General features: G+C 55.7%; 1 protein-coding gene across 3 annotated transcripts in view; it reads left to right on the top strand.

The window, feature by feature from the left end:
* Nucleotides 1–16,791, top strand: part of OLFML2B (olfactomedin like 2B) — a 35,686-nt gene extending 18,895 nt beyond the window's left edge. The window contains exons 5-8 of one of the 3 annotated variants that reach the window (XM_027613500.2): nucleotides 3,301–3,526; nucleotides 5,169–5,687; nucleotides 15,062–15,238; nucleotides 15,737–16,791. In XM_027613500.2, the coding sequence (XP_027469301.2) occupies nucleotides 3,301–3,526; nucleotides 5,169–5,687; nucleotides 15,062–15,238; nucleotides 15,737–16,338 (1,524 nt within the window). In that variant the 3' untranslated portion in view covers nucleotides 16,339–16,791. Of the gene's footprint in view, nucleotides 1–3,294; nucleotides 3,527–5,168; nucleotides 5,688–15,061; nucleotides 15,239–15,736 lie in introns of all 3 variants that reach the window. The other 2 variants (XM_027613499.2, XM_027613498.2) reach the window with 2 other exon arrangements.
* The last annotated feature ends 8,425 nt before the right edge of the window (nucleotides 16,792–25,216 follow it).

Here is a 25,216-nt window from a genome sequence, read left to right as displayed (position 1 = left end):
CAGCTGGGACTTAGGGACGCCAGGAGCTGAAGTCATTCAGCAGGCTCTCGGAGTAGCAGAGAGGGGAAAGCAAGGCGTAGGCGTGGTGGGGGCAGCTGCCGCCCAGCTCAGTCTGTCGCCAGTGAATCCAAGGAAATTATATGTTCTCTGGCAGAGGCTGCCATGGTCTTGCTCCATCTCCTTGGCTGGGAGAAGGAACTGCAGTTCCCGCCTGTCCCGGAGAGCCTGGAATTAAAGACGGTTCCTGGGGTTTACCATGAAGAAATGACAACCTGCTTTTGCAATGCACGGGGAGACCAGGGTCCAGCAATTAGTCGGCCCACAGCGTCTGAGTCAAGCGCTGGGGCCCTCGTCAGCCTCCCAGCCTCCTTCCCCAGTGGGAAATGAGGGATCCCCCACGTCTGCTGGGCACCGGCCAGACCAGGGCCCTGTGGACCTGGGGATGTAGATGAGTTTTGGGATGGCAGACAAATTAGTCCCCGTGGTCACTGCTGTGGGCAGTGTGGCTTCATGGCAGGAAGGGGGCAGGCTCTGAAGACAGTGGCCCTGGACCTGTTTCATAAGTGCCCCCCTCCGCCCTTCACCCACTGACCTGCAGCCCGTTCGCTGTATGACCCTGAGCCCCTCTTTCCTTGCTTGTAAAGTGTGGATTGTGCTGTCTACCTTGCCCCGTTGTTGTAAGGGCCAAAAATACCAGGAAGGGTTGTGTCTGGTCAGAGTGGGTGCTCCCTAAACTCCATCTCTGCAGGCCATGGATCCCTGCATCTCTCGTCGGGATCACCTCCCCAGCAGGAAATGGGAATCGAGGAGGGGCTGGTGGCAGGTGTGGGGGCTCCCAGGGCGCATGCCTGCACCTCCTTGGGTGCCTCTCCGCCGCCCCCCCCCCAGGGGAGACTGGCAGAAGTGTGCCTCAGGCTTGCAGGAGCCGGTCTCCACAGACAGAGGAACTGCCGCATCTGCTCTGTCACCTGGGTCAGCTCTTCTGTCACAGGAAAGCTAGTACGGGCGTGGGGACGTGGTCGGGAATGACTCTGGGTTTTCTCCAGGCCAGATTTGTAAGGTCAAAACGAAAGCCTGATTCACTTCTTCTGGGGCAGAGTGAGAAAGTTGGCCATTATGGCTGGGCTTTGGCCGGCTCATATTCTGTGACCCTGAAGGTCCGGCTCTGCCTCTCAGGACATGGGGCATCATCTGGGGACAGAGGTGTTGTTTCCAAGTGGGTTCTGCTCTCTGGGTGGGTTTCACCGGGAGTCACGGGGTTTAGGGGAGCTTATCCACCTCCTCGTGGTGAGAAGGGGGCTTCTGCGGCTTAGGTGGCAATAGGAAGCTGCCTCTTCATTATTCGGCCCCGGGAGTCCTCCTGCGAGCAGGGCTGGGCCTGCTCTTAGGTCCCTTCACACTTCCCTGACGGAGCCACCACCCCGGGAGCTGGACCCTTCTGTGGCGGCCCTGCTTTGAACACAGCTCACGGGACCTGTGCCCAGAGTCTGTTGTTTTCCATGGTGGGTGACTGTGATCCTGGATTGGGGGCAGGTCCATGACCTGATGGACCAGAGACCCTGCCACACTGTGGACACAGGAGGGCCGAACCTGGGCTGCGCAGCAGCTCCAAGGAGGACTGGGTGGCTCCTTCTGTTTGACCCGAACACTCCCAGTGGTGTTGTCCTGGTGCCATCAAGATGCTCAGGTCACGGCAGCGTACTGTAAAGCATCATTTGACAAAACCCCAGTGCCAGGCATAAATGTAGCCCATTCCTTGGGATTTGTTATGATTGACAAACTCAGTGTAACAGGGGCGCCTGGCTGGCTCAGTCAGCAGAACATGTGACTCCCGATTTCAGGATTGTGAGTTTGAACCCCACTTTGGGCATAGAGATTACTTTAAAAAAATTCAATGTAACAAGTGTGAAGGAATCAAAGATGAGCAAGAGGTGGTTGCTAGTCTTCCAGTTCCTTACAGTCTACAGAGACAGAATCCTTAAATAATGCCCGTAGAAGGCAGGCCGGGAGAGGTGCTGTGACAGAGGTATAGACTTGCGTCCATTGGAAGTTGTGTTCAGCGTTGAGGAGAAGCCCCAAACAGTAGAGGGGCTGCTGTTCTTTCGTGTGGAAGGAACCCGAAGGCAGGCCGGCCTCGGCGGGCGTGATTAACTGCACGGAGCTGTTAGCGATGTCCATCCTCAGAATCGCCTTGTGGTCGCAAGATGGCTGCTCAGCTGCAGCCCACCTGGTCCACATTTCGGGCCAGACCAGTTAGGAAGAGTGCAAAAGATGCCTTCCAGCTGACTCAGCCTCCCTTTTAAGGAACTTTTCCAAAAGCTCTTTCCACCAACTTCTACTTCTACCCCACTGGCCAGAACTTTGTCCTGCAGCCACTCCCACAAAGCCAGTTTCCCATTAGAAAGGAACAGGAGCTAGGATTTGCGTCAGTCAGTCAGAAGTCTCTGCCACAACATGCAAAGTGAGGATTGGGAAAGAAAGACTAATTATGGATGAGAAGGTCTGGGAGTATTTTCTTGAGGACCTGAGATGGTAGCCAGGCCTTGAGAAATGGGTAGATTATGGTAAGTAGCTCTGGGAGCGGGGAGGGCGTGGACTTCCCGACAGAGAAAACAGTCCCAGCAAAGACCCCGCAGCTCAGGAGAGCCAAGAGGGTGAGGAGTCAGCCAAGTGACTGAAATACCAAGGGTTGGGGCTGGGGGCGGAACCAGAGAGAAGAATGCTGAGCTGGGTCAAGGTCCGTTTTTAAGAGGGGTGTAAATGCCAGGCCAGGGACCTTGGACTTTCTTCTGGATGCATCAGGGCGAGTGTGGGGCCGTTCCTTCTGATCGTGGAAGTAAAAGCTTCCTCCTGAGGTGCGCATCTTCGGCCTCAGGCCTCATGTCCCAGCCCGGGCACTGTCGCCCACGCAGGGACCTCACTGGAAACACCTGATACCAGATGGAAATCAGGCAGCAGCCCTCAGGCAGAGCTGAGAGGAGAACTGCACTCTCTGGGAAGCGCAGCGTGGAGGTTAGAGACACGTGCTGGAGCCAGGCTGCCAGGGTCCATATCCTACCTCTGCCACTTACCTGCTCTGGGACCTGGGGCAATGTGCATAACCTCTCTGTGCCTCGGTTTCCTAAGGTGTAAATGGGAATGATAAAGAGCTCCTGCCTCAGAGGACTCGTGGGGCGATTCCATTAGTGGGCATAAGTAAATCACCCAGAACAGTGCCCTGGCTTGCAGCATGGCCTCCTCCTGACCGCTGCCTGTCTGACCAGTGACCTGGCTTTCCCTTGTGTCCCCTCTGAGGAGCAGTATGAGGAGCGGTTTCTGCAGGAAGAAACCGTGTCCCAGCAGATCAACTCCATCGAGCTCCTGCAGACACGGCCCCTGGCTGCGCCCGAGGTGGTGAGGCCCCAGCGGCCCCTGCAGAGGCAGGTGCACTTGCGGGGCCGGCCAGCCTCCAAGCCCACTGTCATCCGGGGCATCACCTACTACAAAGCCAAGGACCCCGAGGAGGAGAATGACATCGAAGAGCAGCGTGAGTTGGGGTCAGCAGGCCACCGTGGAGGCAGGGTGGGGAGGGGGTCACCATTTGGACCCCTCTGCAGTCTAATGACTGCTGTGGCCCCGCAGAGCCAGCGGGGTCATGGGGGGAATCGCCCGCAGTGACAGGTGATCCAGAGTTCCTGCTGCATTTCCTTATGATTCGCTGAGCCACCTCGGGCCGGTCACTTGAGGTCTCTGGGCTTACGGAAGATCACAGAGCACAGCTGTAAGGGACTTTGGTGCCCTCCAGTCCTGTTTTGGGGACACTGAGGCTTGCCGGGGGGGGCGGCTGATGTGCTCAGAGCCCCACCTGGTTTCCCTGCCTCCAGGGGACCTGGGCTTCCCCCCCCCCCGTCCCAGTTTGTGCTCTCCTAGCTGTTGGCATAATCAGTTTGCCCACTTTTAACCTTGTTTGTTGTCTTTTTAAATTATTGATTTGTGGGATTTTTTTTTTTTTAATTCTGGAACTAGTCGTTTGTCACTGGTACGTACTGCACACATTTCTGCCCTGCCCGTGGCTTGCAGATTCAGTTCCTTAATGGTGGTTTTGAGAAACAGATGAAACGCAATTTAGTCTGTATTTCATTTGTGGTTAGACCTCTTTGTGTCCTAAGAGAGTTTGCTTCCTCATATTCCTTCTCTGCTCAAAACCCTGGCCCCTCCCCCACTTCACTTAGAAGAACTGAAGTCCGAACCCGGCGCCCAAAGCTCACGTGGTCTGGCTTCTGTGCCCTCCCTGCCATCACCGGTTACTCTCCCCGCCCCCCGCCCCCCCGGCCCCGCCTCGTCCACACTGGCTGCCCTGCTGCCCCTCGGCTTTCACAGGCACGTTCTGGCCTCAGGGCCTTTGCACTGCTGCTCTTCGCCCCGGAATTCTCTTCCCCGGATGGCTGCTTGGCCAGCTCCCTCCCCTCCTTCAGGTCTCTCTCATCTCCCTCCTCACCACCTGATCCATCACTGCAAGCCCTCCCCCTCCGCCTGCCAGCTCTCGGGACACGCCTCACCCTACTCGACTTTTCCCCCCGGCACCATCAAGCGTGCTGTCTACTTATCATTTAGTGTCTGCGCCCCTAGACAGAAGCTTCACGAGGGCAAGATGTTTGTTTTGCCCGCGGTTGTTGAGCGTGCGCCATAAACATGTGCTGGATGAACGGACGGGGTGACTGGCTTCCCCCAGGCTCTGTGGCCGTGGGTGTGTGTCTTCCTGGTGTCCCCGAGCCTGGGTGGAGCTCAGAGGCAATCTATTCAGAGACCCTCCAGGAGAGGCAGTGCCCTCCCATCTCTGCGACTTCTCACCTTCCTCTTCTGAAATCCCAGCCGCGCCCCATCTCTGAACCACCGTGTCACGTTGAGGAAAGGAACCCTCTTAGTATTTTTTTTCTAAAGATTTTATTTATTTGAGAGAGAGATAGTGAGGGAGAGCACGAGTGGGGAGGAGAGGGAGAAGCAGCCTCCTCCACAGAGCAGGGAGCCTCACGTGGGACTGGATCCCAGGACCCTGAGATCATGACCTGAGCCGGAGGCAGGACGCTTCACCGCCTGAGCCCCCTAGGCACCCCAGGAACCCTCTTCTTAATCTGCCAAGTACCACGAGCTGTCCTTGAGTCACAGACAACCTTGTGTTTGTTTCCTAGAAGACGAGTTTTTCAGTGGTGACAATGGAGTGGATTTGCTGATTGAAGATCAGCTTCTGAGACACAACGACCTGCTGAGCAGTGCCACCCGGAGGCCAGTGGTCACCCGTCAGGGCACCGCTGGGATGAGTGACACTCAGACCTCAGCTCTGGCCGCGCCCTCCGATCCCAGCACGCCGGACCCCATCCTGTCTGCCTCAGTGGAACAGTTCTCAGCACCACTCCAGACCTCCTCGGTGTTTCCAGGTCCCACGACGGAGACGGAGGCGAGCCTGGAACCTTCCACTCAGGTCCCAGCCACCACCGTGGCCCACACAGCCACCCAGCAACCTCCGGCCTCCGCTTCCCCGCCAGGCACCTCTGGGGACGCATTTACGGAGGCTCTGCACACGGGCCTGGTGCCTCCCACCACGGTCCGGACAGACTTGCTGGGGAGAGATGCTACCACGGGGCAGAGCACAGCCCCTGCCAGCCCCACCCTGAGCCCAGAAGAGGAGGACGACATCCGGAATGTCATAGGTGAGTCCCTTCTGCCTGGACTCCATGTCCTGCTCAGCTCTGGTAACAGGCTCAGCCTGGGTTTAGATCGAAAGCAGAGAGGAGTCAGGTGGTCAGACTTCTCTGGAAGGAAAAGCAAGTGGAGTTATGCCTTTGGCCAGCGATCAGTGTTAATAACATCTAGGGGTGTTTTGAGAGAGAGAGAGAGAGAGAGAGAGAGAGAGAGCATGTGCTCTCAGCCCCACACATATGTGTGAGGGGAGGGGGAGGGACAGAGGGGGAGAGAGAGAATCTCAAGCAGACTCCTTGCTGAGCACGAAGCCTGACACGACGTTCGATCTTATGACCCTGAGATCATGACCTGAGCCAAAATCAAGAGTCGGATGCTTGACTGACTGAGCCACCCAGGCGCCCCAACATCTAGGGTTTATGTATTTGAAGCGTGCCAGTGACACTAATGGGAAGCTCCTTTCTAAGTACATATAAGTCAGTGGAGACAGGGCCCTACCTCACTGGTCAGTTTTGTAAACATTGGTTGAGTGCTTTCTGTGTCCTAGGCTTTGTGATGGGGATTGGGTATTTGGCAATGACTAAGTTTCCTGCAGTAGGTTTACCAGGCCATGAAAGACCAAGGGACTCTTACTCGTGGGGTCAGGGTGAGAGGTGGTCCTGGAATAATAGAGAAGAGGGAGGAGAATTACTGGTACAGTGGGCCCCAGGGCCCGATCCTGCGAGTAGCAGCCTTGGCGGGTCTGGGAGCCACCGTGGCCTCACGTGATATATGCCAGAGCAGCAGAGGAGTGGAGCAAGAGAGGGAGCCCCAGCGTGGCCTGGATGCTAAGAAGGCTGGGGAGGCCGTTCTAAGGAGGTGTCGTTTGAGCTGGGTTTTGAAGGATGAACAGGAGTTTTCTAAACAGAGAAGGGAAGCTTTCTGACTTAGGTCTAAAAGAGCAAAGCATGTTCCAGAAGCGTGAAGAGGGCAGCCCTGTTCTGTGCCCTGTTCTGGGAGCTCCAGAACCACACGTTGACTCTGAGAACTGTGGATGGAACATGCACTGGGGAAAGACAGCTAGAGAAGGAAATGGAAGGTGGCTACAGGTGTCTCTCCCAAAGAGAATGCAACCAAACTTCCACTGAGGCACCGCCGAGACCAGTTGAAAAATAACACTGTTGACTAATAGTCCATCAAAGTGCTTGTTGAGAAAAGTACGTGCTTTGACAGAGGACATGGTTTGCCCTGTACCTTTTCCTTCTTCCCATTTCCCGCTCCCTTGGCCACCTTGTCCCCATTCCCTCCTCAGAACAAGATGCTGGCTACTGTCAGACAAGGTGGTGGAAGGAGCTCCTGCCCTGAGCAGACACCTGAGTTACAGCCTGGGCTCAGCCGCTAACAGCTGTGTGACCTTGGCCGGATCCCTGCCCTTCTTTGGGTCTCCGATGAAATTAGATATTTGCTAAAAGACTGTTTCTTCCACGAAATCCTGCGGTTTCTTGCAGTGGGTTTATCAGGCCATGGTACAGCAAGGGATTCTTACTGGGGGAAAATCCCAGAATAATGACAGCGGGAGCAGGGAAGTAACCAGTAAAAATAGTCCCCAGGGCAAAATCTCATGAACCTCCCGAAGAAGGCAGTGCGTGGGCCACAGAGGTTGGGTGGGAGCAGGAGAGGATGGTTTTTTTCATTTTCTTTCCCTTCCATGGTGGAAGCAAGCTGACCATGGCATAGAAAGCAGTTTCTCTGCAGGGACAGTGAATTCTGAAGCTGTAGGTCCTGCTCAATTTTCGCAGAATGCCCTGGGGCCTGAGCCTGAGGTTCCCACTTCCTCACTGGCTCTGGGCAGCCTCGACCGTGCTCCTGGGACCACAGGCCCTGAGCCCTGCACCGTACCCCCCACTCTGCCACCGCTTCACCCGTGAGGGGGACAGCTCCCCCAGAAACGTAGCTGCGCCCCTCCACGGGTGGCTCGGACATGGACAGTGGAGACAGGTAGGCCTGCACACCTGTGTGCCCTCGGTGACTCGGTGGTGGTGTCGATCAGCCTCGGAGCCTCCTCCCGGGGTGACTTCCTTGCCAGGAGTGGAGTTCTCGGCTGTGCCTGCCTCCCCTGGGGCCTGCCAGCAGCGTAACTGCCAACAGGCACCTTTCTGGGGCTCTCAGGAGCCCGCCTCCTCCAGGAGCCTGCCTGAGTTGCTGATCCCAGAGGGAGACACCTCATGTCTTGGCGGCCAGTCACCTGGTGGGAGCCAGAGGGGGGAGAACGTTTCCTCTTGCTGTTCAGTATTCTGTTTCACCAGAATGACAGCAGCGCGTGCAGGGTGTAAGATTCTGCTTCCAGACTGGCCTGTAGGGTTTTGCTTCTGGGGTCCTCCGCCGAGAGAACACAGGGACGTGAATGTGGATGCAGGGTTTTCTTCAAACACACAGGGGTGAAAAGACAGGGTGGCTCAGAGAGGGGACCGGGCCGCGTGGACTCTTGACTGGCTTGTTTTGGGGAATCTTTTTTTTTTTTTTTAAGATTTATTGATTTATTTTTCAGAGAGAGAGTTAGAGAGGGCATGTGCGCATGCGAGCACATGAGCAGAGGGGAGGGGCAAAGGGAGAGGCAGACTCCCCACTGAGCAGGGACCTCGATGGATGTGGGACTTGATCCCAGGACTCCAGGATCATGACCTAAGCCGAAGGGAGATGCTTAGCCATCTGAGCCACCCAGGTGCTCTGGGAATCTCTTGGTTTTTTTTTTTAAGATTTATTTATTTGAGAGAGAACACACGTGAGCATGAGCAGGAGGGGCAGAGGGAGAGGGAGATAGGGTCTCAAGCAGATGCCCCCCTGCCCTGCTGAGCACAGAGCCCAGCTCAGGGCTTAATCTCACGACCCTGAGATCATGACCTGAACTGAAACCAAGAGTCGGATGCTCTACCAACTGCACCACCCAGGCGCCCTTGGGGAATCATTTTTAATTGCTTATCGCTGTCAGCTGCCTCCCTGGGGCTGCTGTGCGTGTGGGTGGGATTTCCTTTCTGGATCCTTCTCTGCAGACCCCTGATTATCTGTGCCTGGTGAGTGAGACCAGGTTGCGCTTGGTGTCCTAGTTGCAGGTAAATAAAAGCCATTTGGCTGAAACCGACACAGGCCATGCATTTGCTGCCCATGAAGGGTGTTTGCTGTTTAACGAGCCTGGCTATTTGAGATGTGGTCTTAAGTGGGGCTGTTTTTAAGAGGAACACCCTATTCCACACTTTCCAAATCTGACTTTGTGATGTCCTGAAATGCCTAACCATGATCCTCAGGAGAACTGTAAACCTTTCAGAAAAACTCCAAAAACAAGTAAATTAGAATTAACTTTTGGTTATGGAAACAAGCATTTGGCTGAAGGGTAGTCACTGTAGGACCAGGAAAGGAAAAATGCCGTCAGTGATGGCAGCTGGCTCTCCCAAGGGAGGGGTCGGCCACCATCCCGGGGCCTGGGGAGGGGTCAGCCGCCATCCCGGGGCCTGGGGAGGGGTCAGCCGCCATCCCGGGGCCTGGGGAGGGCTGCTCAGTTCCCGCAGAGGAAGGAAAGGCTGTGCTACGTGGGCCAGGCTCCGCGGCTCCGCAGAGCCCCAGACTTCAAGGGCTGCAGCTCCTGATGCGAGTTTTTCCACGGGGCTGGTTTGGGGGTGGGGAGGGAGAGGGGAGGGGCAGGGAAGAGGACTGTCAGGATGATGACAGTACCAGTGAGAGCCTGTCTCCTGTTGAATCCTATAGGAAACCTGATCTGGGAAGACCAGGCTTCCGGACTAGCCTGAGACCTTAACAGTCCCTGAGGTTCGCTGGCCCTCCAGCTGTGGGTGGGGGAGGGGAGGGGAGGGGAGGTGGCCAGGCCTGCCTGCCACGTGTCAGGGGGCTGGCCTGGGCTGCCTGAGAAAGGTGGTGCTGGAGGGGCAGGAGGGCAGGAGCCCTGGGGGCCAGGCCTCAGCCAGCCCAGACACCAGACGCAGACAAGACCGGTCCCCGAGCCCCACTCCACGGGCACTCTGCTCCAGCTGCTCGGTCCCCAGCCCCCTCACCAGCCCCCTGCAGCCACAGGGAACTTCAGTCCTAACCAGGGGCTCTGGCCCTGGAAACAAGAACGGGAAGTGGAGACCTTGCTTATAGGTAGGTGAGGAATAAAGTCTTCCCCTGTGCCAGGAAAAGGTTCCTTGAGCACCACTGTGCCGCCTTGAAAGGGAGTGAGAAGGCTCACTTCCCAAGGGACTACTTGTGGAGGGCGACAGGTGACGGGCGTGGTGCGAGGATGAGCCTGGCAGACGGGACACTCTTGGTCCAGCTGGGGCCAACGTGGGTTCTGACGGTGGGCCCCCATCTCCCGGCGTGGTCGCCAGCATGCGCACCCCCAGGGGAGAGGGCGCCGGCGCAGGCCGAGCACGGGGTGGGGGGCAGTGCAGGGAGCCCCGCGCGGGGGCACAGGCTGGGGGACAGGGTTCTGGGCTAGGGAGCCAGGGGCCTGATGACGAAGGGGAGCACGGCCTTAACTCTGAACGTGGTAGAGAGGGTTTGAGGCAGCAGCTGTCCTCAGTCAGGGCTGCCGGCGGGTCTCAGGCAGGTCGGTGCCCGTGCCCGAGCTGTTGGCGCCTCGAAGGCAGGCGGGGCAGCGACCTCGCTTGTGTTTCAGGCCCGAGAACATCCTTCCAGCTGTGGGGATGGGCTGCATCGGGCGCTTGGGGTCTGAGGGACTCTGTTCTGGAAAGAGGTGCTGACCTGGCTGTCTTGAAGGATGAGGAAGAGCTAGCCAGGCCAAGAACGGAAGTGGTGCCACAGTGAGGAGGAGCAGGGCTGTGGGAGCAGCAAGCTCGGGGCGGCTGGGGGCCTGTGGAGCCCCGGCCCCAGTGAGCACCTGGGGGCCGTGATGTTAAAGGTCATGAATAGAAAGCTTTTCCCTTTCTTCTGTGCTCTCTCTCTCTCTCTCTCTCTCGTCAGTCCATTTTTTTTCTTTGCTAGTGAAGAAATATTAAAAATTCAAAGTATTAGCGTGAGTTTTACCATTCATCTTTACATGGTGAATGTCAGTTTTAAATGCAAATATAAGGTCACTTGATTCCGATGTGGAAGTCACCAAAACGACACAATTCCTGTGTCACAGCTCCTTCATACATAAGTGTTTTGTTCTTAGCGGAACAGTGGAAATGCTGCACGAAGCCAACTCAGCCGTTTTGTTTTACTTCTTGATATGTGCACATGTTAGCAACACTCCCTCCCTCCAGCCCACTGAGTAAGGAAAGACTGAAAAGAAAGACTGTGAGTCACCCAGTCTTCCTGTCTTCTTTGTCATTTTTAGCCTAAGTTGTTGGTTAATACAAGCAAGTAACACAAGTAAGAAATAATACAGGGATATTTACTTGGGTTTTCGTGTTTCTTAAAGCACCACCGTCTTCTACGCTCAGAGCCGGCTCTGGCCCGATGGCAGGTGCGGCACTGGGGCTGCCAGGCCCCCCCTTACTCAGTTGTGGGGGCAACTCCCCCCGAGTCTGGCTGAACTCCCACGTGCAGTGAGTCTGCCCGGAGCTCTGTTCATCAGGCGTAGCAAATGCGTGCAAATGGGTGACAGGAAGGCAGACACACACAGGGTGCACAGTCCTGTGCACACGCGCGCACACGCTCACACGCTCCACTGTCTAGACTTCGCTTCTAAGAACACAAGGTCACAGGCAGAATGATGAAGAATGTCAGGATGGGGACAGCGGGGCGTCACACCCAGGGCTCCCCCTTCCGAACGAGGTACAGACGCCCGGGAAGACCGGTAGCGAGGGGCGGGCCAGGGAGGTTGGCCTGGCAGCCCCAGGGCTGCATTCATCCCAGGTGGTTTGAGTCTGGAGTTCGCCTTCAGGGCAGCCGCTCTCCCGACCCTCCCTCCGCAGCCTCTGTGGCTGCCTGTTGTCCCGCACGCCCCGCTCCGCCCGGTTCAGTCCCTGCGTGGCCCCCGAGCCATCTGAGTTTGAGAACTCTGAATGGGGGGATGGCCAGAGCGCGAGTGGACGGGACCGGGACGCCCGGGCGCCCCACAGTGGCTGGCGATGGCGAGGAAGGGTTTACGCAGAGCACAGCTCTGTCTGCGCGGCGGGATAGGCGGAGGGGTGCGGAGATGAGCCAGAGGGGCCAGCTGGAGTGACCCCAGAAAGAGGCGGTGAGGTCTGAACTGAGCCACAGAGGTGGAGGGGAAGGGCAGGGAGAGCGAGGCGACAGCGAGCTGTGGGTGTGGGGGCGGGAGGAGACAGCAGAGGGCCCCGGGCTTCTTTTCAGACCCTGGCACCCTGTGTAGAGAGCCCCTGGCTCCCGGGAATACCAGTGATGAAAGGGGCTGATGCCTAGAAAGTGCTTCGTACTCGGTCACCGTCACTGAGTGTGGGGACCCTTCGAGGGTGAGTCACAGGTAGCGCTGTCTCCTCTGTGGCTTCTGTGAACTGCCCCCCACCCTCTCCCCCTCGAAGAGCGTTACCACGCGGTGTCTTCTCTCCAAGGCTGACGTCTGCTGCCAAGGGCAGGCGTGTCTGAACGTCCCCGATCATCAGACTGTGGTGATGGGTCCGGGCCTCATGGTAACTGACCTTGAACGTGTCTTCAAGGGCTCTGAAACCACACGTGTCTGCCCGCCATTCCTGCCTGCGTGCAGGCCTGCGTCCCTCTGTCTGAGGGCCTGTAGAGATGTGCCCCGGGGTCTTGGGTGCCCGCCAGTGGGGACTGCCCCCCGCCCCCCAACCCGAGAAACAAGGACACCTGACTCCAGGGCTGACTCCATCTGTCCCAGCGTCCTAGGCCTCCTGTAACAAATTACCACAAACTTTGTGGCTTAAGTAACAAACGGATTCTCTGATGGGTCTAGAGGTGAGACGTCTGAAATGAGTCTTAGAGGGGCTAAAATCAAGGTGTCAGAGGGCCAGTTCCTCCCGAGGCTCCAAGGGAGAATCCTCATTCTGCCTTTCCTGGCTTTGGGCGGCTGCTGGTATTCCTTGGCTTGCGGCCACATCCCTCCTGCTTCCTCTTGTCACATCTCCCTCTGCCTCCCTGGTAGAAAGATACTTGCTAGTGCATGGAGGACTCACCGGATAATCCAGGATATCCCCCCATTTCCAGATCTCAGACTCAAATCACATCAGCACCGTCCCTTTTGCCATCTTAGGTCACACTCACAGGTCCCAGGGGTTAGGACATGGGTATCTTTGGGGCCATGACTCAGCCTGCCATGCCGTCCTCAGAGTGGATTCTCCAAGCCTTTTCGTGAAGTAGGTGGGGCATATAGCATGCCTGTTTTCCCGCAGAAGAAACTAAAGCTCTGACATTTTGGAGGCAGTACAGACTTCGGAGTTGGTAGCAGGGCCAAGACCAAGGCGAGGCCTCTGACTCCAAACCTGGGACAGATTCTGTAGCCCCCCCGCCCAGGACCCTGCTGCTGCAGAGCCTCAGGGCTGAGACAGAACCGTGTAGGGATTTAGGGGCTGCCCAGGGCATCCCAGTACTTCAAAACTCAGATGAGTCCTGGCTTCTGGGAGCTCATCGGCAGTTTCTGAGTCTGGTCCGGGAGGTGGCGTAGCCATGACAGCCCCCTGACAGAAACCCCTCACCCCCCCATCTGTGGGGCTCTGGGGCGTGGGTGAGGGTCTGCCCTGCCTCTGAGACAGGGAGTCCATGTTCTCGCTGGGCCTTGCCAGGAGAAGGCAGCACATAGAAATGCTCCTCCCTGGGGACGGCCCACTAGGGCTTACCTCAGTGCAGAGGAAGCACGAAGCCCTGCTCAGCGCCAGGGAATGAGCGATTTTCCACCAGACCACTGCTGCCTGGGCTCAGCTAGAGCCTTCTCTTTTATTGTCTTGAACAGATGAGCTCAGTTGTGGGGGAATGAGGATTTGGCGGCTTGGTTCTGTTGTTTGTCTTGCGGAGACTGAATCCCTCCCTCCCCACTCCGTCAGATCAGGACCTAATGAACCCCACACAGAGCTGCCTGAACCCTGCCAATTGCATCCCGCTGTGGGGCCTGCCTGGGAAATAGTGTGCACCCCACCTCCAGCCGCCTGCTGCCCCAGGCACAAAGCCAAGGGCACGGTGCCTGCCCTGTCCTGCCAGCTTGAGCTTCTTCCTCAGACCACGAATGGGGAAGCAGAGTGGAGGGAACGGACTGGAACAGTTCAGAAATGAGGGTGGCCTGGAATTGAGAGAGCCCTCAATCCAAACTGGAGGCCTGTGTGTTTTGTTCAGGTGAACACTTGTCACTGTCACCCATCTGTCTGCCAGTTTGATGGCAGGTGGAGGGGTGATCTGCTGGTGAGAGCACACTGCTGGGGGCAGGGTGAGGGCGGGGGCACCTTCCCATCTCCTCCGTAACCCACCAGCACGGGGATAGAAAGAACGCATGTCCTCAGTGGTCACACACAATTTCAGTATCTCTGAGGGCCGTGCTCAATAAAAACACTACATATTAAGCATTCTAGGCTTTCTACTTGGTCTAGAACTCAGCAGAGTGCTGGTGGCCTTTGAGGGCTCCTCCTGGGCACTAGGTCACCCCAAAGAGCCCCTGAGGAGTATAGCTCCTGGGCACTCGGTCACCCCCTGCTCCTGAGGCAGACTTGGCTTAGAAGGGGCTCCTGCAAGCCAGAACAAGCTGCTTACGTGGAGCTTGTTCCCCTTTCCTCCAGGTCCCCAGAAGGGGACCCTGGCATCTTGCCTACAGTAGCATAGGGGCAGAGGCTGAGGACAGCTCTCTAGGACCCAGCCGGTGGGCCTCAGGGGCACGAACATCCAGTGTTCAGTCTACACTGGCGTGGCCCCAAATACCCTGGGCCAAACCTCTTGGGGCAGCTCAGCCGCTGGTGGAGCTCCGTGTCCCTGGGTCACGTGTGGCAGAAAGTCCTCAGCTCTGCTCATGCGTCCCCTGCTGCTGTGTATTTGTCCAGATGCTGTATCTTGAGGACTGAGAACAAGGAGGAAAGCCCCAGCCCCGCTCCTTCTGTGCTTGGGTAGGGGCGGTCATGGAGGGCAGAGGGGGAGGCACGGGCATTCTTGAGAGGAAAGGGGACATCCTGTGAGAGGCTCATTCACAGGACTGTGGGGACAGATGGAATCCAGTCGCAGCAGGATGGTCTTTCAGAGGAGGATGTGGTGTCAGAAGAGAACACTGGAGATTAAATCCTTGAGGGGGATGAGTTTGTAGGATTGAGAAATCAGAGGACGGTGGCAGCAGGTGGCTTTGTAGGAGTGGAATGTAGGACTGATTGGGGGGGGATGTGAGCGGATGATGCTGAGGTGTCCAGGCTCAGGTCGGAAGCCCCCCAGAGGCCACAGACCGGAGGGGGGGGGGGGCACAGATTTCAGGGGCTTCAGGTCTTCCTTCATCCCAACCCCGCCAACCCCTCTCCTCCGTCAGGAAGGTGCAAAGACACCCTGTCCACCATCACGGGGCCGACCACCCAGAACACCTATGGGCGGAACGAGGGGGCCTGGATGAAGGACCCCCTGGCCAAGGATGAGCGGATCTACGTCACCAACTATTACTACGGCAACACCCTGGTAGAGTTCCGGAACCTGGAGAACTTCAAACAAGGTACGCGCCGTGGGCCCGCTCGGGGGGTGGGGGGGTGGGGGGTATTCCTCCCGTCCCCGCGCCCCCTGTTCCCATCACGGCCAGATCACTCTGGGAGGTGCCCGCGGACCAGAATGGGGACTCGGTCTTCCGGTGGTGAAAGGACCTTCCTGGTCGCGGAGGTCCCTCTTCCGCATGCCCCACATTCTGTGCGCTCCGCTCCTGGGGTCCGCGTTGGGGGTGGGGGAGGGGTAGCAGTGAGCTAACCCCCTTCCTAGAGCCGGGCCCCTGGGGGGCGAGGAGCGCCTGGGAATGGGACCTGTTCCTCGGGGTGAGGGTTGAGCGTGCGGAGGCTCACCAGCGTGAAGCCATTTGCTGCACAAAACTAGAAAGTGGCGGAGCTGAGACGCAGCCCCAGGTCTGCGGACTCGGGGCCGCCGGCTGATCCGGCACCCCCCCCCTCCCCGCGACCCCGCGGCTGCCCCGCCCCCCGTCCTGAAGCCCCGCCCTCGCGCGCAGGTCGCTGGAGCAACTCCTACAAGCTCCCGTACAGCTGGATTGGCACGGGCCACGTGGTGTACAACGGCGCCTTCTACTATAACCGCGCCTTCACCCGCAACATCATCAAGTACGACCTGAAGCAGCGCTTCGTGGCCGCCTGGGCCATGCTCCACGACGTGGCCTACGAGGAGGCCACGCCCTGGCGGTGGCAGGGCCACTCGGACGTGGACTTCGCTGTGGACGAGAACGGCCTGTGGCTCATCTACCCGGCCCTGGACGACGAGGGCTTCAGCCAGGAGGTGATCGTGCTGAGCAAGCTCAATGCCGTGGACCTGAGCACGCAGAAGGAGACCACGTGGCGCACGGGGCTGCGGCGCAACTTCTACGGCAACTGCTTCGTCATCTGCGGGGTGCTGTACGCCGTGGACAGCTACAACCAGCGCAACGCCAACATCTCCTACGCCTTCGACACCCACACCAACACGCAGATCGTCCCCCGGCTACTGTTCGAGAACGAGTACTCCTACACCACCCAGATAGACTACAACCCCAAGGACCGCTTGCTCTACGCCTGGGACAATGGTCACCAGGTCACCTACCACGTCATCTTCGCCTACTGACACCCTGGCCCCACGTGCGGAAGTGCAGAGGGGCTCCTGGCACCTTGTGTGCGTGCGTGCGTGTGTGGATGCGTATGTGTTGTTTAAAAAATATATATTATTTTGTATAATATTGCAACTGTAAAATGACAGTTTGGGTCTATTTTTTTTAAGTGGATTGTAGATCAATCCATACACGTATGTGCTGGTCTCATCCTCTACGGTTTATATTTTTGTGCAAATGGACTTCTCCTTTTGACCAGGAACCACCTTCCTTCAAACCCTCAACCCCTCCAGCTCCCAGATCTTAGCTGTCGAAAAGGGTTCTCCATCTGGGTCTTGGAGGCACCAGGAGCGGGAGTGAAGGAGGCAAGAAAGAAGTGTTAAGGGGCGGGAAAATTTTTATGTATTGGAGAAGTTTTAAAAACCCAGAAAAATGCTTTTTTTTTTTAATAAAGAAAAAACGTAAAACCAGCCCAGCCTGGAATGTGTTTTTGTTTAGCACGGTTGTGCCGGGCACGGCCGATCCTGTCCCCCGAGGAGCCTCAGTCGGCGCGGAGCCCCCTCCCCTGCTGAGGGGGCTGTCTGGGGGGCCCTGCACACCCCCCCCCGACTCTGCGTGTGCTTCCATTTCCAGGCACGAAGCACTCCTCTTCCCCCCGCACACCAGCTTCCTTGCTCTGTTCTGCTTTTTTTTGGTCATTTTGCCTAAGAGGTGGGAAGCTGTTCATTCCTTAGTCCTTACATGGGGTGTGGTGGACACTATTAAAAGCAGGAGGCTTGGGGCACCGGGGTGGCTCAGTCGGTTAGACATCTGCCTTCGGCTCAGGTCATGATTCCCGGGTCCTTGGAGGCTCCGTGCTCAGCGGGGAGTCTGCTTCTCCCTCTGCCCCTCTTCCCTACTCGTGCTCTCATTCTCTGGTGCTCTCTCTCTCAAATAAATAAAATCTTTAAAAACAAAGCAGAAAAGGAGGCTGAGTGAGGGTGACCCAGTCTCTGCATTGCTGAAGCAGCTCGCGGTCAGTCAGTCCGTCTTTCCCTCCTCATCCTCGTCATGAACTTCCCTGCCCACCTTCCCCTCCAGGAGAGGGGCCAGGGAGGTGTGTGCAGCGTGGGGGGAGGCCTGCGCCCCTCCCCAAGCCCGGCTGAGCCCACGGGCCTGCCCTTTCCTGACCACAGAACACAGAACAGGACACAGAAAATCGGGAAAAGCTCAACAAGGGACTCCTGAGTTGCTGGGAGGAGGGCCGGCCCCCAGGATGAAGTGGGAAGGCCGGCGCATCATGTCACCGCGCTGTCCCCCCACCGTCCCCCCCCCCCGCAGTGTTTAAGGAGCAGCTGCCGGGCGAGTCCTTCTGCACAGAGCTCAGGAGCCGCCTCCACACACGCACACACCACGCGTCCATCCCTGTGCTGAGAGCTTCCAGCGCCACCCAGCTCTCCGTGTCCCCCACTTACACCGTCTCAGATCACAAATATTCAAAGGACTTCACTCCGCCCTGGGGCTGTTTGGGTCAAATTTTCCCCAGTAAGTGCAAGTGCCCATCAGGTTTTGGGGCAGCTGGAGGGTTGGTGGGAGAGAGGGGGTTGTGTCCAGTGTTCAGAAAGATGGCGGACGATGCCCGTGTCCAGAGGCCGCACTCGGCCGGAGGAGGGAACGACTGTTCTTGTCAGGCCCTGGGTGGGAAACCAGAGCCGAGACTCAAGCCCCCCCAGGTAGGGCTGCCCTGAGGGACCGGGGTGAGCCCCCGGGGGAGTCGCTGGTGGGAACTTAGGTCTTCCGGAGATGTTCACGGATCTCCCTCTGTCTGTGGAAAGTGATACGTTTACAGTTGCCAGCCTCCCGGACCAGGACTTGTCCCACCACCTGGCGACCTCGCTGCTGGGGGGCCCGGAGGCCAGGGCCAGCTGTCTGCCCCCTACCGCCTGTGCCAGGGCCTCCCAAACTGTTTACTCCTCGGGACTCTGCCTGCCCTGCAGCATCCAGAAAGGCTTCAGACTTCAGGCTCCCGGGACAGGGCGGCCGTCGGGGATGGGCCCGGAGCACGCAGTCAGGGCCCAGCTGTGATGCAAGATGACTAGCTCTGAGAGGCCCCGCTTGCAAGGATCCCAGGACACAGGCCGTCTGCCCTGGAAAGCCGGGAGCCGGCCTGAGAAGCCTCAAGACAGGGGCCAGGCGGTCCTTCCGCCGAAGCCGAGGGAGCAGCCGCCCCGACGGGCCGTGTCAGGAGCTGCGGGCCCCGGACGCAGGCGCTCAGCTGTAGGAAGGGCAGCTCCTCACCCCCTCGCTGACTCTGGGATCAGGCTCCCACCTGGAAACTCACCTGGCCACGCACCTGGGTGTCCGTTCTCCCGCCGTTGGTTTTCAGAGCCCTCTCCTGGCCCCTCTGTAGGGCGCCCTCACCTGCCCTCCCTCCAGTGAGGGGCCGCCAGCTGCAGCTGGTGTGTGAGGGAACTGCCCCCTTGGGCCACGGCCACGTGAGGAGCGGCTCCCCACGTGGCTCCCAAGGGCCGGAAGGAGGAAGAGGAGGAAGGGGGGGCGGGCGGGCGAGGAGAGTGACCGGAGGCCTGAAGCCAGGTGGCAAGCCGAGGCGTCCCTGAGCACAGGCAGGCCGCCTCCGGGCCGCTTCCCCATCAGGGGATTCAGCTGTGAAAACACGGAAGAATCCGAGAAGGAGCTTCTCAGATGGTTGCAGAGGCAGAGCAACTGCCAGGTAAGTTCGAGCCTTCCTGGGGCTTCCCCTTACCTGTAAACAGCGGGGATCTTCCCACTTTCAGGCTTGTCTGACCTACAGTTGGCCCTTGAACAACGCGGGGCTCAGGGGCGCCACCCCCTGTGCAGCTGAGAATCCACGTATCACTTTTTTTTGTTGTTCATTTGAAAGACCGAGAAAGCAAGCGAGAGAGCACAAGCGGGGCTGGGGGGGTGGGGGGGGGGGTGTGTGTGGCAGAGTGAGAGGGGAACCTGACTTCCCGCGGAGCAGGGAGCCCGACTCCATGTGGGGCTCAGTCGCAGGGCCCTGAGATCACGACCTGAACCAAAGGCAGACGCCTAACGGACTGAGCCACCCAGGCGCCTGAGAATCCACGTATAACTTTTGACTCCCCCCAAAACTTAGCTATTAATAGCCTTCCGTTGACCGGAAACCTTACTGATCACATAAACACTTCACACATATTTGGTATGTTATATGTGTTATATACTATTTTCTTATGAAGTATGCTAGAGAAAAGTAAGAAAATAGTAAGGAAAATACATTAACTGCACTGTATCTATCCGAAAAACAGTACACGCCAAGTGGACCTGCTCAGTTCAAACCCGCATTGTTCAAGGGTCAAGTGTACTTTTTCCCCTACTATAGTATTTCCCAGCAGCATAATTTTCAGAAGTAGAGAAAAAACGACTACCATTCTTCTTTTTACATTAATTTATTCATGTATATATTTATTCATTGAACAAATATTCGTGGAGTCTCCCCTGGGGATACTGAGTGACCAGGGATAAGTCCTGACCTCATGGGGCTTAGATTCTAGAGCAGGAGAGGGAAAGAAATGCATTTATGTATAATGTGATGGGCGGCAATAATATCAAGCACGGAAAGGGTGTAGAGAAAAATGGGAGAAAGAGAGGGAGTGGCCTTTTGTGTAGGCAGCTCGGAGAAAGTCTATGTGATGAGGGCACATTTGGGCCGAAGTAGAAGACAGCGAGGGGCTCAGCCTGCAGACCTCCAGAGGCTGACCGCAGGGGGCAGGAACTGAGGTGGCCCTGCCTGCCTGAGCCAGCCCAGGCCCCCCGGGCACTCAGGGAGGCTGGCAGAAGCACCTGTAATCCGCCCAGCACTGCGGGCGGGCGCTCTACGCTGCCACCACCTCTTACACCAACGAGCACCTTAGCACAACTGGGTGATGCGTGTGCGCCTTCTTCCCACCCACTACCACCCAGGGAGGCCAGGTGTCTGCTGGAGGAAACTATCTCCAGGGCCTGGAACGAGTCCTGGCTTCCCCACTTGGCATTCGTGGGACCTTGGATCAGCCTCTCTGCACCTGGCTGTCATCTGTAAAAAGGAGCACGCTCTGGGGCACCTGGGTGGCTCAGTAGGTTAAGCGTCCGACTCTTGGTTTCAGCCCAGGTCGTGATTTCAGGGTCGTGAGATCGAGCCCCGCAGCGGGCTCTGTGCGGTGTGGAGTCTGCTTGAGATTCTCTCTCTCTCCCTCTGCCCCTCCCCACCGTGCTCTGTCTCTCTCTCTCTGAAAAATAAAATAAATCTTAAAAAAGGAGCACACTCTGCCTGCAAGAGGAGTAGATTCACGGGAGATTCAAGTAAGGCAATGCAAGGAAACGTGAGCAATACCGGCTGTTATTGCCATCCAAAGCCGAAGTCCTTATCTTGACTCCTCTGGCCAGCTCCTCTTTTGGACTTCCCTTGATGGTCGCCTGGTCCCCTGGGATATAGCTGGAGCACCCCTTTCTTTTTTACTCCCCGCTGAGATACTATCCTTCTGCACAAGGCATAATGGGAGGCGGTGGGTGCTCGTGCACACACCCCAGGTCTGCCCTGTTTTGGCTGTGCGATCTTGCACAAAACACTGAACTTCGAGCCCTCAGTAATGGATCTGTCTTATACGGACGTTTGGAGGCTGAATGAACTAACATCTAAAGCGTAAGTTAAATCATAGGCACTCAGTTTTTATTGTGCAAACTTGGAATCATAAGAAATTAGGAAATTATACTAAACCCCTATCACCAAGATATAATAATCCTCAATATTGAATTATATTTGTTTCATTGCCTTTTCAAGAAATTTGCTGAGATATTTTAGATTAAGGACATCTTGACATTTAACCCAGTTAAGTAAGCATCTCTTAAGAGAAGGACCTATTTCTACATAACTTCAACGTAACAGGATTAGCGATTCCTTAAGATCAGTGACACCCACCCTCGAGTTCCCCAGTTGTCTCAAAGGTGTCTTGTCCATTTGGGTCCTTAAGCCACAAGCTTTCATTTTGGGATACTTTTAGATTTACAGAAAAGTTGCAAATTTAGTACAGAGAATTCCTGCACACTTTTACGCACTAACATTAACATCTTATATAATCACGTATTTGTCTAAACTAAGAAACCAACATTGGTACATGACTATTGACTACCCCATGTCTCTTAGTCTATAATAGTTCCATCCTGCTCTGCCCCTCTTCTTTCATGTCGTTGATTTGCTGAAGAAGCTACGTTGGTTTTTTGGCAGAATATCACACGCAAGAGGCTTTATCTGATTGCTTCCTTCAACTACCATTTCTTTTGCTCCTCTCTCCCCTGTTTTTCCTTGAAACTGGAAGTTAGAGGTAAAGGTTTGATGAGATCCAGGTTCAGTGTTTTTGGCAAAAAGGCTTCGTGGTGATGCTGTGCGGTTGGTGCTCGGGATTTTCCATACTCGCCCAGCTATTGCTTTCGACCTTCTCCAGCCTAGGACAGCATTTCGCAAACACCTGTACCTGGTTCCACCTGCCTCCTGGGTCCCCTCCACCAAGCTGTAGAGCCCACTGCTGACAGATGGACCTAGCTTTGATGATGTCCCTGAAACTGTCGGGTTGACCAGGAGGACCTCCAGAGCTGTCCTCATTAGCAACGTTTTTTGCTCTTACACGAACTAAAGCTCTCCATGCTGCCTGGTGGCCCACCCCTTCCCCTGCCTCTAGGAATTTAGTGAGACCTCCAGCAGCATCCTGCTGAATTCTCTGTTCCTCTGAACTGTCCACTTGGATCGGACCTAAAATTAGACCCCATGTCTGGCCCATAGACAATGCCCACATGTTTATCCCGACCTAGCCTGGAAGTGGTTGGTCCCCAGTATGTAATCTTTGCTGAAAAGTAGAACCCAGCCTACCTTCTCTTCTTTGGTCTCCCAGTGGGAGTCAGTCACTCATCTCCTGTGAGCCCCAAACTACAGGGAGCATGGGGTAAGTGTCCCACTGGGTCCATTTAAAGCTCTCCCCATTTAGCCTTGAGGTGACCAGCAGGCATGCCCCGACCCCAGGGGAAGAGGAGGGCTCGCTCTGAAAATCTCTCTCCAAAGGAATCCTATTCAAACATCCTCTTTAAACAAAATCCAACTCAATTTTTACTTGCACTTTTAATGTGGGTGAAGAGTTTAAAATTCTCTACCCAGTTCCGGACATCTCCCTGGTGAATACAGCACGAGGTCTGGCCCCTCCTTGGGAATGTGAGGTGTAGTCTCTCCTGGGGCTGTGGCTGAAAACTCCCACTCCCTCCCACTTCCTGTAACACCTGGAGGTTCTGTCCTCCTAGAAAGCCTTCCCCACCCTCACCCTCTTCTCCACACTCAGACTGTCTTCAAGGTCCAGCCCAAGGGCAGTCTTGTCCAGTTCCCCAGCCAGAGCAGCCATAGCCCTGAGCGCCATCCGTGGCAAATAAAACATCTTGGATTGTGACTTTCCAAGAAGACAACTCCAGTATTTGCTTTTTCAGAGCGTTCTCCTATGCCACATGAATTTATTAGCCTCCATATTTTAGGAGTTCTTGGTTGTTAGCAACAGAAATAGACTTTTGTTAGCTTAGGCTAAAAAGATTTTGTTGGAAAGACTCTGGGAAGTTCGTAGACTCGAGGAGAACCTGGAAAATCAAGACATGGCAAGGACAGAACTAGGTCAGGCCTGGGGCTCCAGACAGCCGGACGTCATCGTGAGTTGTCTTCTGAGGGTACCCTCAGAGCAGACTCCGCTTTAACCACCTGCAGCCCCCAGGTGTTTCCACTCAGGATGCAGATTTCCAGGAGAGGGTCGAATGTGTAAGCTTGGCTCCAAAGCCTGCCTCCCTAACGAGCCTGGGGTTCTGTGAGTGATAGCCCATCCTGATCACACCAAGCGAGGAAGGACCACTTCCTGAGAAAAAGGGCTGCTGAGCAGACAAAAAACAAAAACAAAAAAACCAAACTAGAAGTCTGCTACAAAGGTTTTCTTTAATAGCAATGCCACTAATGTATTTGAAATGTGATTCAATTTCCCAAAGCTCAGTGTATACATGATGCTTTGGGTAACCAGTCAAATTTCTCTGTTCGTGCAGCTGCTAGGGAGTTTACGGAACATTGTGTCTTACCCATTGCGAGCTTGAGTTTTACGGTGTCCATGCCGACTTTGCTTCTTTCCTGGTTCTGTTTTATATTTTTTTCATTAAATTTTTAATTGTAATTCCAGTAGAGTTAGCATACAGCGTTATGTTAGTTTCAGGTGCACAACATGGTGACTCAACACTTCCATACATCGCCCAGCGCTCATCGTGATAAGTATGCCCTTAATGCCCTTTGTCCCTTTCCCCCACCATCAGCTTGTTCTCTCTAGGCGAGATCTGTTCCTTTGTTTTGTTCCTTGAATTCCACATATGAAATCATATGGCGTTTCTCTGACTGATCTATTTCACTTAGCATTATCCTCTTTAGCTCCATCCATGTCGTTGCAAATGACAAGATTTCATTCTTTTTGATGTCTGAGTAATATTCCATTGTATATATACACCACATCTTTATCCATTTGTCAGTCGATGGACACGGGCTGTTTCCATAATTTGGCTACTGTAGATAATGCTGCTATAAACATCAGGGTGCCTGTATCCCTCTGAATTAGTAATTTTGTATTCTTTGGGTAAACACCCACTAGTGCCATTGCTGGGTCGTAGGGCAGCTCTGTTTTCAACTGTTTGAGGAACCTCCATGCTGTTTTCCAGAGTGGTTGCACCAGCTTGCATTCCCACCAACAGTGTAGGAGGGCTCCCCTTTCTCCGCATCCCCGCCCACATCTGTTGATTCTTGTGTTGTTGATTTTAGCCGTTCTGGCAGGTGTGAGGTGGTATCTCATCGGTGTTTTGGTTTGCATTTCCCTGCTGCCAAGTGATGTTGAGCATCTTTTTGTATTTTATATTTTTAAAGTTCCTTTTTCTAATTTGCCATCTTCACGTTTGCCGTGCTTTTGTGTTTTGTTTTCCTGGAATAAGGCAGAGTAGAAACGAGTAGATTATCTGTGACTCTTCAGGAATGTGTTATGGTGTAAAGCAAGGTTCATCTGTCCTGAGAGCTTTCCCCCTGGAAGGGCTTGTAGTCTGGAAGCCAGTGGTTACAGAGACCTCGTGGCACGGTGTCCCCGGAGTTCTCTACTTTTAAAGCGTTCCCAGGGTCCTTAGATGCAAACAAGTTGTCTCAGACGTTTACTGCGCGGTACTCCATGTTTAGGGGTGTGCAGTGTGACCTGTGGGGGCGCAGGCCAGTTTCCTCTGTGTGTGTGTGTGTGTGTGTGTGTGTGTGTGTGTGAGAGAGAGAGAGAGAGAGAGAGAGAGAGACAGAGACAGAGAACAAAGGGAAGTCAGCTGAAACAGCTCGGAGCGGGGCTCTGTTCTGGGGTTATTTTCCATGTGACCTCAGCTGAGCTCTCTCTGAGCACCAAGGAAAATTTGGCATTGCCTGGGGGCGTTAAAGTGCAGCCAACAGCAGCAGGTGCCAGGAATGGGCTGGAAAACTCCGGTGAACTCCCCAGAGTCACATAGCAGCCTCACTTCGGGGTTGGAGAGGCAAAGCCAGGGCTGGAGAGAAAGTCGGGAAGTCCGCCTGCTGCCCTCAGAAGAACCCCGGCTCCACCCGCCACGAGAAGCTGGCTTGTCCTGCCTGAGCCCGGAGACCCGGGGGGGAAGGTGTTCTCACCAGGGATCTCTGGGTTTTAGGCGCTCTCTGGGCACCCCCCAGGCTGGCTCAGATGGAGGGCAGCTGGTGGTAAGGACACAGCAGGTGTCCCGCAGATATTCGGGGAGGTACCACAATCTTCTCAGGACTGTGACAGAGAATTTGGGAAGTGTCCATCCTCTCCTCCCTGAGGGGCCCGAACTCCTGCTTCCCTCTGC

The sequence above is a fragment of the Zalophus californianus genome, chromosome 10 (assembly GCF_009762305.2).
Source record: "Zalophus californianus isolate mZalCal1 chromosome 10, mZalCal1.pri.v2, whole genome shotgun sequence".
NCBI classification, from domain to species: Eukaryota; Metazoa; Chordata; class Mammalia; order Carnivora; family Otariidae; genus Zalophus; species Zalophus californianus.
Note: the sequence above shows the minus strand (reverse complement) of the source record. Positions and strands in the feature narration are given on the sequence as shown.